The following is a 12,778-nucleotide window of genomic DNA, read 5'->3' on the forward strand; positions in this document are numbered from 1 at the left end:
TATCTGTACTGGTCCCCATAAGTAACAGGGTGATATCTGCGGTAGTCCCCATAAGTAACAGTGTAATATCTGCATTGGTCCCCAGGAGTAACAGTGTGATATCTGTACTGGTCCCCATGAGTAACAGTAACCATTGTTTTACAGGCATTACAAAGCCTACAGTTCTTGTGAAACAGTGTTTGATATACTGGTATTCGGTTGGCTGTTTGTCACCTGCTTCAATAACAAATAAAAAATAAATAAAAATTATATATATATATATATATATATATATATATATATATATATATATATATATATATATACACACACACACACATTTACTTTTGTTTTGTCTCACAGTTATATATAATCAAAAAGTATTTATATGTTATAGGTTATTATTGTTAAACATATTTCTTTATTGTTTGAATTGGTTCCAGTGTCATCAAAATAAATGAAAACACTTAATCATTGTTGTACTCCATACAGTATATTCTTGTAATGCAAGATGAAATGCCTTAGCTGACACGTTTGGTTTTGGAGATATACTCAAGTGAAATTTTTTAGGAACCGAAAAAGATTTTTTCTTCTTATATTATAAGGGCCTACCAACTAAGCTATATCATAGGGCCTAAACTCGACATTTCCTAATAGGGGTGAGTCTTGCAAACAAAATGAGGGGTTGCATGAGAGGTTATGTTTGGATAAACCTGTTTCGTCTGAAATTAATTAATTAATTAATTTTAAAAAAACTGAGGGTAGTGAAAAAACATCAAAATCACCTTAGGGTTCAGGGTTAAAATGTGTTTAAATGCATATTTCTGTAAGCAGCTCATTTAAAGCCACCCGTCAGCTTGCAGAGACTGATTCCAATAATGCCATTCTGATTGTATTACAAGTGGTACAGATATCACGTCATTTATTGGCAGCAACTATGCTTATTTGAGACAAAGCGACTCCACACACGCAAACACACACACCCACACACACACACACACACACACACACACACAGAGTAAAATGTATTCATTTTAACTAATTACTTTGTGTGTTCGTTGATTTTTAATTATGTATTTTTGGCCGAGCAGAAATAACATCTACCATTAAATAAGTAAATAAATAAATAAATAAATAAATAAATAAATAAATAAATAAATAAATTTTGCGCCTAAGATGACGCATGTCTACTGTTGTATTTTTTGCAGTGGGAAACCTTAGAGCACATCCGATTTTTGTATCCTCATGGCTTGAAGAATCAAAGAACCAACCACACTCTCAGGATAGCGCTACACAAGGAATTATGGACTTTGACGTTTATAACTCAGTTTTGTTGCCTATAAGTCATTGTATAATAGTGATTTAAGTACTTCATATCCCATGGTGCCACGGTGTTAGGGTGGAGAGGGCTTCTTCCTCCCGGCGAAGATGGCGGCTCCCTTAACTCTGGTTTTGATTGTAGCTGTTACAATTAGAGCTGTACTCTTCAATTCGAGTTTGGCCGAGCTTATATCGGAGAGAGTGGAAGTTGTATCTCCTTTAAATGCCTGGAAAAGAGGTACTGAATTAATGTATGCTTCGAGCACGTTATATTTAAATTGCTGTATAACGCTAACTGAGCGTCCCTCACGCTCTCAACCTGTCACTTTTAGCTAACGTTAGTTAGACAAGCTAGCTTTTGATTTTAAAACTAGCTACCGTTAACTAGCTAGCAGTATTGCAACATACGATGGTGGAAATGCAGTTAGTTAAAATTAGCTTAGATTGACAGTATTTTTTCGACGAAACTTCAGTTCGTCACCAGGACGACTAGTCTGGCTAACTGGAATCGGGAAGAAACGGCTCTGATTAAACCGGGATGTTAGCCAGCCGTCAGTGCTGCTAGGCTGAGTAGATAACGATAGTCTAGTTAAAGACAAATAAATGGCTAGCTAATGTGACCTAAATGACTAGCAGGTTAGCTAGATAGCAAATGAAACTATTTGTTGTCACCGTGCCTTTTAAAATGTGCATTTTAAACGGAAATCAACCAGTGGTTATTGAAACAAGGAAACACTGACAGTTGCCTCCTCTTTGAATAAACAGCAAGCTAACTTACCCGGCTGTCTCGTTAGCGGAGAGTAAATGTAGGTAGCTACTACGTTACTGAAGCTAAGTTCATGTTCAGGATTGCATCTTGGAGGTTCGATGCTGATGCAATGTAGTTGCCAAGGAATAAAGTCGATGTGTGAGCCACGTGTGCTTCCTGAAGTACCGCCTGCAGAGTACTCTTTTGGATGCGTTTGTTGCCGATTGATGGAGACGATGCGTGTGTGTGCTTTGTCCCCAGTTGTGGAAGGCTTGGCCCTGCTGGATTTGGGAGTGTCGCCCTATTCCGGGGATGTGTTTCATGAAGTGAGTTCAAGTTTTACTCTCCACTTTTAATCAACTGATTTTAATGCACAGTAGAAGGCTTGCATCTCTCTAGTGTTCCAGCAGTTTTGCTTTTGTTTGGGTGTTATATTTTCAGATAAAAATGTAAACTCAATGGGGCAGAATGGTGCAGTGGATAGCACTGTCACCTTACAGCAAGAAGATCCTGGGTTCAAATCCTTTCTGTGTGGAGTTTGCATGTTCTCCTGTGTCTGTGTAGGTTTCCTCCCACAGTCCAAAGACATGCTGGCTAGGCTAATTGGAGTCTCTAAATTGCCCATAGGTATGAGTGTGTGAGTGAATGGTGTGTGTGTGCCCTGCGATGGATTGGCGACATGTTCAGGGTGTATTCCTGCCCCTCGCCCAGTGCATGCTGGTATAGGCTTCGCGACCCAGACCGGGAATTAGCAAGTTACAAAATGGATGGCTGTAAACTGAACTGTCTGTGCTCGATCTGAGATTTGAGAGTAATTTTCCTTTTAATGATGAACCTTTTTAACATTTACACTATTATCATCCCTCAGACACCGCTCATCATTTATCTTTTTCACTTCGTCATTGATTATGCAGATATCGTGTTCATGGTGAGTAAATATCTTTTTTTTTCTTTTTCTTTAAACTGCTTTGACTTTTACACCGGGCCACGTAGTTAGTACAAGAGTACATTAGGAAATTGTCTACTGAAATAACTGGTGACATTTATCATGTGCATTTTTTTGTGTGTGTATTTCAGATAGCAGATGGCATTACAGCTGTCGCGTTGTACCTGGCTGTACAGGACTATAACAAGGGTGTGGTAAGTGCCAAAGCAAACCCTTAGTGCTCACAATGTCATTTTACTTTAGTACCCACAATTCAATTTTACTCTAGTACCCACAATGCCGGTTTACACGAGTACCCGCAATGCCGTTTGACGTTAGTACCCACAATGTCATTTTTGCCATGAAACAGTCACATTTTGCCTGACAGGCCAGAAGCACTCATCTGTGGCTCAGTACATTGGCTGTTTTAGGCAGTCCACTCTCACTGGGGGTGATATTGGTAACTGCCCCATACAAACCTCTTTACATCAACAGGGAAGCTGTGGTCTATCACTTCCCACTGACTGGATGCCAGCAGTTTGCAAAACTCCAAACTAACCGAGATAAAGATGAATTTCCATAGCATGTGTCATCCAACTAATCAAACCATGGCTGAACTGAGAAAAAAATATACCTCCCGCACTCACCTGTAACTTTCAGTTAATTATATAGTTCAAATAGTTCTGGGCTTAGGTATACTTTTCTAGTGTGAATTATTGTGTGCTTCTTCTGTATAAGTGCTTGAATGTTTGATGATGCTAAAAATTCCCTCTGTTGCGGCCTGCATTTTGGCGGTCGAAACGGGGGCTGCGCTGGATTGGTGGGTTTGGGATGGTGATGTCATAGGCCTTCTGTTCCAGTTCAGGAAGCAGAAGTACGCTCTGGAGGCTGACCGATACCCACACGACTGCCTGGAGCTCATCAGAACCCCTAAAGAGATGTACTACATCCCTCTCAAAGTGGCCGTGTTGTGAGTATTACATTACATTTACATTGTATTGCAGTACATTTACATTGCATCGCATTACATTTACAGTACATCGCATTGCATTACATTTACTGTGTATTATTTCACATGACGTTCATATTACATCACATCGCATGTACATTTACATACATAACAGTGCATTTACAATACATCGGATTACATTTAGGCATGTTCCACTGCTAAATGCCCACAAATGCAGCAGCAATAATAATAATAATAATAATAATAATAATAATAATAGTAGTAATAACAATAGTAATAATAACGAGATCGGATTTATATAGCACCTTTCATCTCATGATCTCAAAGAACATTACAGTAATGGGGACACCATATCACATCAAATTTACATATTACATATTACAGTATATTTAGATCACATTACATTTATATTGCATTACATACGTTACATTTTCATCATCACAGTACATTTACATTGCATCGCATTGCATTTGTGTTGCATCATGTAACTCGCTGTCCTGTCCATGATCCCAGCCCTCTCCAGTTGCCCTGCCACCTGCTGTCTGCCCCACTTTATTTTGGGCTGTTGTCTAAGTATTGCCAAAGCGTACGTTATGAGAGTTATAATAAAACTCTGTACAACTTGCATCTCTCTCTCCCCCCCCGTCCCTCTCTCTCTCTCCACCTCTCTCCCTCACCCTGTCCCCCTCCCTCCCTCCCTCCCAGTTACTTGTTGAACCCATTCACTATACTTTCCTGTGTGGCCAAGTCTACCTGTGGGCTCAACAACGCGGTCATCGCTCTCTTCATCCTGAGCACCATCAAAGGTACAGTCGAAGCGCAGCGTGTCCTAGCCGTCCTGTCTCTAATACCTCATAGTTTTCCCTCATACGAGCGGAGTCTAATGCAGCTTCCCTCATACGAGCGGAGTCTAATGCAGCTTCCCTCATACAAGCGGAGTCTAATGCAGCTTCCCTCATACGAGCGGAGTCTAATGCAGCTTCCCTCATACAAGCGGAGTCTAATGCAGCTTCCCCCATACAAGCGGAGTCTAATGCAGCTTCCCTCATGCAAGCGGAGTCTAATGCAGCTTCCCTCATGCAAGTGGAGCCTAATGCAGCTTCCCTCATGCAAGCGGAGCCTAATGCAGCTTCCCTCATGTAAGCGGAGCCTAATGCAGCTTCCCTCATGCAAGCGGAGCCTAATGCAGCTTCCCTCATGCAAGCGGAGTCTAATGCAGCTTCCCTCATGCAAGCGGAGCCTAATGCAGCTTCCCTCATGCAAGCGGAGCCTAATGATGCTAATCGTGTTAGCGTGCACGGTGTTTATTCAGCACAGATCCCTTGTGAGCGACGCTTTGAGTCTCCCTCCCTTCTGTGCCTCTTTCCTTCAGGAAGTGCCTTACTGAGTGCCATTTTTCTGGCCCTGGCCACGTACCAGTCCATCTACCCCCTGACGCTGTGCGTGCCAGCGCTGCTCTTCCTGCTTCAGGTACCCACCCCTCGCCCCCCCCCCTCTCTCCGGCGAGTGTTCGAGCCCTCTCAGGGTCCCGGGTTCGCGGTGCTTTTCTCACCCCCCTCCCGTAACGGGACGCCCCCCCCCCCCCCCCCCCCCCCCCCGTCCCCCGTCTCTCTCCCCCTCTCAGAGGCTGTACATCCCCGTGAACGTGCGCCGGCCCAGCTTCTGGCTCTTCACCGTGCAGTACGCCGTCATGTTCCTGGGCAGCCTGTCCGTCATCGTCTGCCTCTCCTTCTTCCTGCTCAGCTCCTGGGACTTCATCCCGTCCGTGTACGGCTTCATGTGAGTGGAGGGTCCAGCGCCTCCTTTGCCTTAACGAGGCTTAACGTTCGTTAAGGCGGGAGATGTAATGCTGGTTAATTGTGCCAAAGTGTTCGGTGAAACCTGGTTTTACGCTACGTGGACACCTGACATCCAACATCTCGTCCAAAATTATGGCCATTAATATGGAGTTGGTCCACCCTTTGCTGCTATAAAAAACTCCACTCTACTAGGAAAGCTTTATACTAGATGTTGGAGCATTGCTGCAGGGATTTGCTTCCATTCAGCCAGAAGAGCATTAGTGAGGTTGTGCACTGATTGGGCGATTAGGCCTGGCTCACAGTTGGCTTTCCAATAGATCCCAAAGGTGTTGTATGGGGTTGAGGTCAGGGCTCTGTGCTGTGCTGGCCAGTAGAGTTCTTCCACACCGTTCTCAGCAGAATTATTTCTATATGGACTCATATGTGTGCCCGGAGGCATTGTCATGCTGAAAATGAGAAGCACATAATTGTCTAGAGTGTCATTGCATTAAGAGTTTCCTTCAATGTAACTAAGGGGCCTAGCCCCTTAAAATATGAGACTCAATGGTGAGTGCGTTTCTAATGCTGCGTGTGTGTGGTGTGTGCGCGTGTTTGTGCGTGTGTGTTTGCAGCCTGTCGGTGCCGGACCTCACCCCCAACATCGGCCTGTTCTGGTACTTCTTCGCCGAGATGTTTGAGCACTTCCGCCTCTTCTTCATCTGCGTCTTCCAAATCAACGTCTTCTTCTACACCATTCCGCTGTCAATCAAACTCAAGTGAGTCCACCTCTTCTACGCATTACAGCAACATTCAGTAAGATTCCAAAGTCTTGCATGATTCCTCAGCCTGGGAACTGCTGTGCTTTGGAATGCCAAGCAAATGCCACTCGTATTTTATTTAGTATTTTTGAAAACCGAGTTGGCGAGAATGTGTTCAAGACGTATTTCGCTGCGTTGCCGTTTGCAGTGGAAGCTGAAGTTGGCTTTGGGCACCAGCGAAACGCTGCGGATGGCTTTGAAGTATTTTTCTTTCAACTGTTTTACTTTAAAGCGAAACATAATTTCCGTATTGAAATCATTCCTAATGAAAGTGGGTTTCAAAGGGTGTCGGTGGGAAACAAATGGTGGGGTGTGAATGTAGCTGGTGCTGCTGATTTAACACTCTGTGTGTGTGTGTGTGTGTGCGTGCGCACGTGTGTGTGTGTGTGTGTGCGCGTGCGCACGTGTGTGTGTGTGTGTGTTTATCCCAGGGAGCATCCAGTCTTTCTCATATTCATGCAGATTGCCATCATCTCCATCTTTAAGTCCTACCCCACGGTGGGGGACATCGCCCTCTACATGGCCTTCCTGCCCGTTTGGAGCCACCTGTACAGATGTGAGTCACCGCTGCCCGCTCACACACACACACACACACACACACAGACACACACACATGCAGAGAGCCCGCACGTACATGCATGCGCACACACACACACAGAGTTTTTATTCTTGCTAACACCATGCATGGTCTTACTCACGTGAATCTGCGGCAGTTTGGGGGTAATGGGGTCCTTACTGCGTGGATCTGCTGAGCTGGTAACGGTCACTAGTGAGGTCATGCTGTGGGAACCAGGTCAGGTCCAGCAAAGTGAAATTAAACTGAATGTCAAGAGAATGCGGTGAACTTTCTTTTTGGCTCAAAAAATTGATTAGCAGATTTCAGCAGGGTGTGTGTGTGTGTTGATTTGCTTATGGTAGCAGTGTGTGTGTGTTGATTGGCTGTAAATGTATTGTTCTTTCCCCCTCAGTTCTGAGGAACATCTTCCTGGTTTGCTGTGTGCTATTGGCTTGCTCCGCCCTGTTTCCTGTCCTCTGGCACCTGTGGATCTACGCTGGCAGCGCCAACTCAAACTTCTACTACGCCATCACCCTGCTCTTCAACGTTGGCCAGGTGAGTCCCATTATACCATCACCCAGCTCTTCAGCTCTGGTCAGGTGAGTCCCATTATACCATCACCCTGCTCTTCAACGTTGGCCAGGTGAGTCCCATTATACCATCATTGTGCTCTTCAACGCTGGCCAGGTGAGTCCCATTGCATTACATTTCTCTTCATTTTACATTGCAGTCACTTAGCAGATGCTCCTATGCAGAATGATGTATAGTGGTCCCCCTGCGCTATTGCTAGCTGCAAGCTAATGTAAAACCAGTGTGTTCTGCTTCATTCACCAAGTGAAAATGCTGAAGGGGTTAAGAGAATGACCAATTATTGTCTGAGTGAGTGTTCATGTATTTTTTTCTGTTTCTGTGTGTGTGTGTGTGTGTGTGTCTGTCTCTCTGTCTGTGTGTGTGTGTGATTGTCTTTGTGTCTGTCTGTGTGTGTGTGTGTGTGTGCGTGTCTGTGTGCGTGTGTGTGTCTCTCTCTGTGTCTGTGTGTGTGTGTGATTGTCTTTGTGTCTGTGTGTGTGTGTGTGCGTGTCTGTGTGCGTGTGTGTGTCTCTCTCTCTGTGTCTGTGTGTGTGTGTGTGATTGTCTTTGTGTCTGTGTGTGTGTGTGCGTGTCTGTGTGCGTGTGTCTGTGATTTAATCCCAGACTGCTGCTCTTCCTGAGCGAGCCCTGTGGGTAGGGAGCGTGTTTGTGAGCCTGCAGCAGCTGAGATTAGGCTGCTCATCAGGGTCAGGCCAGCCATGCATCTTTCATGGCCACCCACACCTGCTGTGGAAGAGATGACGCGGGGCTGGGCTGTGTGCTGCAGTGTTGGGTTACTCTCAATCACTGCACCTTAGTGGGGTGTGACCACACACTGCACCTTAACAGGGTGTGACCTCACACTGCACCGGCAGCAGACACACTGACCTCCCCCTTCTCATTTTCACACTTTATTTAAAAAAAAAAAAAAAAAAAAAACTGATCTGAAGTCGATCTGAGAGCAAGATTGCCGCCAGCCAATCTGACTCTGTCCTAATTGAGGAGAGAGGAGGAGCTGGGTTAGGGCTCTGGCTCCTGAATAATTTGTGCAGGAGTGGTGTGGCTTTCAGCTGGACTGTATTAAGTTCCCAGAACTCAAACCTTAACATGCAGTCCGTGAGATTCTGACATGGCGTCAGACGAACCTCACCACAACCTATCGCTACTGGGTGTGTGTTAATCCTGGAGTGTATTTAGTGTGGTTCTCTCGGCTTGTGTTCCACGAGGGTGTACAGTCCAGGCTGACGTCGCGGTTTTAAAGCTGCTTTTTAAATGTGATGTCGCGGCGTTTCCAGGCGCTAACCTGAAGGAGTGACGGGGGCGTGCGTCATATGCAGCCTTTACGTCATTGAGCCGTGCTGGTTACGCAATGGAGACCGATCCGTTTATCCTGATCGCGCAGTCCGCAAAAAGCCACACGTATGGTTTTCTGTTTTTTAATCAATATTTTCTTCTTTGAGTTAACCTCGCTGCTTTTCACTCAACTTCCCAGCATCCTCTGGGCCCCCTTCCCTACTCCAGCGCACTTCCTGACAGGCTGTGATTGGCTGCTGAGCTCTGGTGTTTTTCACACTGGTCTGACCCCGCCCCTTCTGCTGCCCTCCCTCTCAGATACTGCTGGTGTCGGACTACTTCTACGCCTACCTGCGGAGGGAGCACCACCTGGCGCACGGGCTGTACCTGAAACGCAAGGACGGGAGCGAGGCCACGCTGGTGCTCAAGTAGATCTGGGCGTGGCGGTGGGCGTGGCCATGGGCGTGGCTCTGACATCGCCACAGCGCTCGACTCCTCCGGGCTTTCATTGTAAGATATGTCTGTTTGGCTTTGTTCTGCGGAGCTGCTCCTCACAGACCAACGTCTCGGGATTCTGAGGGCACTCTGGACGGAAGCTGTGAAGTTCATGAGCCAAGAAGCACTGTAGGACCCATGCCCTCCTGCAGACTACTGGAGGATTATGGGATTTGTAGTCTTACCCTGTTTTTTTTTTTTTTTTTTTTTTTTTTTGCATCTTTGCATCTCCATTTTTCACTATGATTTTGGAAAGGACCAGCAAATTCTCTCTCTCTCAAAAGGACAAGCAGCCCAACCACATTGTGTCTCCTTGCTTGTCAGAACACTCCTGCAGTTCAGCCCTGGGCCTGCAGAGGGCAGCATGTGAATGTGTGTAGGAATTCTTTCACTGTGGGTCTTGTGACTCAACAAGTGAATAAAATGAAAACTTGGAGGGGGGATGACAGAAATGCTTATATTTTTGTCTGTGGAAGGAGGAGGTCTGGCTATCTTAAAGGAGTCTGCCGTGACCTTCTTTTTATGCTTCTTTGAATGTCATCCATTTACCTGTAAACACATTTTAGCTTTTCTTTTTTCACAAGTTTCAATCATTTTTATTTGTGAGGGATTTATATTTGTGCATCTTATTTACCAACCATCTTAGGTACTAATTCACCTTTAACCTTTTACTTAAAAGCATTTAGGAGTGGTGTGTGTAATCCATCCAGAAGTATAAACAGTAAAACAGAAAATCAGGGAAGATATCCGGTGTATCAACGAGAGGATAAGGTGTTTTGCTTTAGGGAAATATGTGCAAGCTCATCCTTCCCCGTTCGTGCGCCAGACATTGTCTCATTGTTTTCACTTTCATATATTGAATGCTTGTGGAGTGACCCAGATTCAAAGAATGGCATTCATGTATTAAAGTAGGTCGGTTGGTGGCAAAGCTTGTATGCTTGGAAGGTGTTTTTGGCTTTATCAAACACCCCCCCACCCTCCCCATTTCCCTCCATCCAAGCTTTGCCTTTGGCCTTCGATACAGCTCTCTCACGGGCCTCCCGTGTCACATGATCGCTCTGTGGCGCCTCGCTCCACAACATGGCCGCCAGGATATGCGTGAAGCCTGGTGCCTGGTGGCTAAAATGGCCGCGTGTCAGGTGGCAGGTGCGCTTGTAGGAGAAACTGTACATTTAGGAATTAACGCCCCCGTCCCGGTCCCTCTTCAGGGCTGGCCGGTGGGTGATTGGTTGCCCTTGGCTACTGTTTGATCAGTTATTTGATGCATTGTTTGCAGGTTGCTTGTATTTTTACAGTAAGGGTGAATGTCCTCACGTCTGTTAGAGATATACCCTTGCAGGGAGCGGAAATGAATGACTTCTCAGTCTGAGCAGTCAGTGTGTTGGTGTGTGTGTGGAAGTAAGGATGCTTATTGTCTGCTCCCAATGCACGGATCCTGCTGTCCCGTTGCTAGGGCTGCACGGTGTATCGTATCGAAACCTTTTTAAGCGTAATAAGAATAACCGTTGCTATGGGAATGTATAAGCAATCGTTCATTTGTTTTTCTTTAATCATACCTGATGTGGTAGCACACGTCCAAGCGTCAGAGGTCATGTGAAGTGCTTTTGCTGGGAAAGGACTTCATCATCGATATCTATTGGGTGCTGATAAGACAGCCAATCAGTAGCGAGGTCGTACTGCTTCCGTGTGACCATGTGATTTGCTTTTTCAGTCACATGGAAGCTGCAAGGCCTTGCTTTTCATTGGCTGTCTTTTCTGCACCAATCAATATCAGCAATGTTTGTTTATTTCCCAGAAGCCTTTCACATGGCCTCTGATGCTTGAATGATTGCTACCACATCAGGTGTGATTAAAGAGAAAAGACCAAAGATTGCCTATATGCCCCATGTTGGCAGTTATCCTATTCTGTTTAAGAAGATCGCGATTCGATTTATCATGACAGGTGGTATTAAATGGATCTTGTGATTTTCCAGGGCATTACAGTTTCCCTATATGTTTTCTTTTGTTGGTGTTTCTAAAAGGACATACTGCACTGATTAATATATGTATTTATCACGGTATTATGGGAAAATACTGGAGGATTCTTGTTTATAAGTTGCCTGGCAGCAAATGATGTCTGTTTTAGATAAACAGTGTTTCTGACATCTCATTCTTAACTGAAAACCCTTGGAAAAATGTTGAGGAAAGAAGCTAGTTGGCTCTAGTACTAACAATGCACTCTTCAGGTAAGTTATCCTACAGAGCTGTTGTGTAATGGTTATCTGAAACTCTTATTTTGATGTTTGACTGACAGGACCATACAGAAAGGCATTAATTATACACAAAATGAATGTGACACCGCTTTACAGCAAATAGTCAGAACATTATATCTTAATGTTTATTAAACCACGAGCAAACCATGACTAAATCACAGGGTGTGTTATGAGGGAGTAGGTTTCATGCATCTTGTAGTTATTCACAAGTTGGGAAAAGTCCAGAAGCACGCGGCTGTCGTGTTTCACTCATACATGTGGAGACTTTACCTTCAGTGCAGTTGTGGAATATGGAAAGATCCTGGCCTCCGTGGTCATTCGTAATAAGGCCCAGTATCGTTTCCCTGATGGGAAATATCCAGTTGCATAACTGTGTAAAACCAGCTATAGCAAACTCCTCACCGAGGCAAATTAGAAGGTAAGATTTGTGTCACTTCTGCATACAAAGTAGATTTCCAACTAGAGATGCACAATAAGAAAATTCTGGGCCAACTGATATTTGTCTGACCATATTGGCTGATGTTGTTACCTCCCCGTTTTACATTTTGCATACAAAGTGCAACCTGGTTTCCACATTCAAGGAAGTAGGTAATCACAGACAGCAACTTAAGATGGAGAAAATAGCATTTTATTTGTATGACAAAATACTAAAAGCGGTTTACTTTATTATTAAGCAGAGAGCATGAGTCTAGAGAGGTACAGAGTCTCTGTGGAGCTTTGCTTGGGTGTTTGGTGTTTGTAAAAATGATAAATGAAAAATAAATAAAAGGTTCAGATGACTATGATTAGGCCATTTTGATTTTTTTTTGTTTTTTTGTTTTTTTGTTTTTTTTGAGGTGGGCGTTTTTTCTTAATTACAGCACTGCAGATGCATCGTCTCTCTGACACGCATTACGCCATTATAGCGGCCAATCATACCAGCTGTAATCACAGCATCAGGCAGTCACCCGCCAGTCCATTTTAAGGCATTATCAGCCGAAACCGACCCCCAGCGCTATCGTGCGTTCTTCTGCCCCGCCAGCCGAACTGTGACCACACTTCCTCCTCTAAAGGTGGGCGTGGCCAGTCTCCCCT

At 44.7% G+C, this 12,778-nt stretch overlaps 1 protein-coding gene across 1 annotated transcript; it reads left to right on the forward strand.

Annotated features, from left to right (window-relative positions):
* Positions 1-1,363: 1,363 nt before the first annotated feature.
* pigu (phosphatidylinositol glycan anchor biosynthesis, class U) lies at positions 1,364-12,489 on the forward strand. The gene is made up of 12 exons (XM_035389165.1): positions 1,364-1,537; positions 2,309-2,373; positions 2,916-2,975; positions 3,125-3,187; positions 3,833-3,942; positions 4,648-4,748; positions 5,315-5,412; positions 5,567-5,721; positions 6,353-6,496; positions 6,970-7,094; positions 7,507-7,649; positions 9,276-12,489. Exons 1-12 carry the CDS (start codon positions 1,408-1,410, stop codon positions 9,387-9,389), a joined length of 1,308 nt encoding a protein of 435 aa, XP_035245056.1. The 5' UTR covers positions 1,364-1,407; the 3' UTR covers positions 9,390-12,489.
* The last annotated feature ends 289 nt before the right edge of the window (positions 12,490-12,778 follow it).

This window comes from Anguilla anguilla, chromosome 13 (assembly GCF_013347855.1).
Source record: "Anguilla anguilla isolate fAngAng1 chromosome 13, fAngAng1.pri, whole genome shotgun sequence".
Lineage (NCBI taxonomy): Eukaryota > Metazoa > Chordata > Actinopteri > Anguilliformes > Anguillidae > Anguilla > Anguilla anguilla.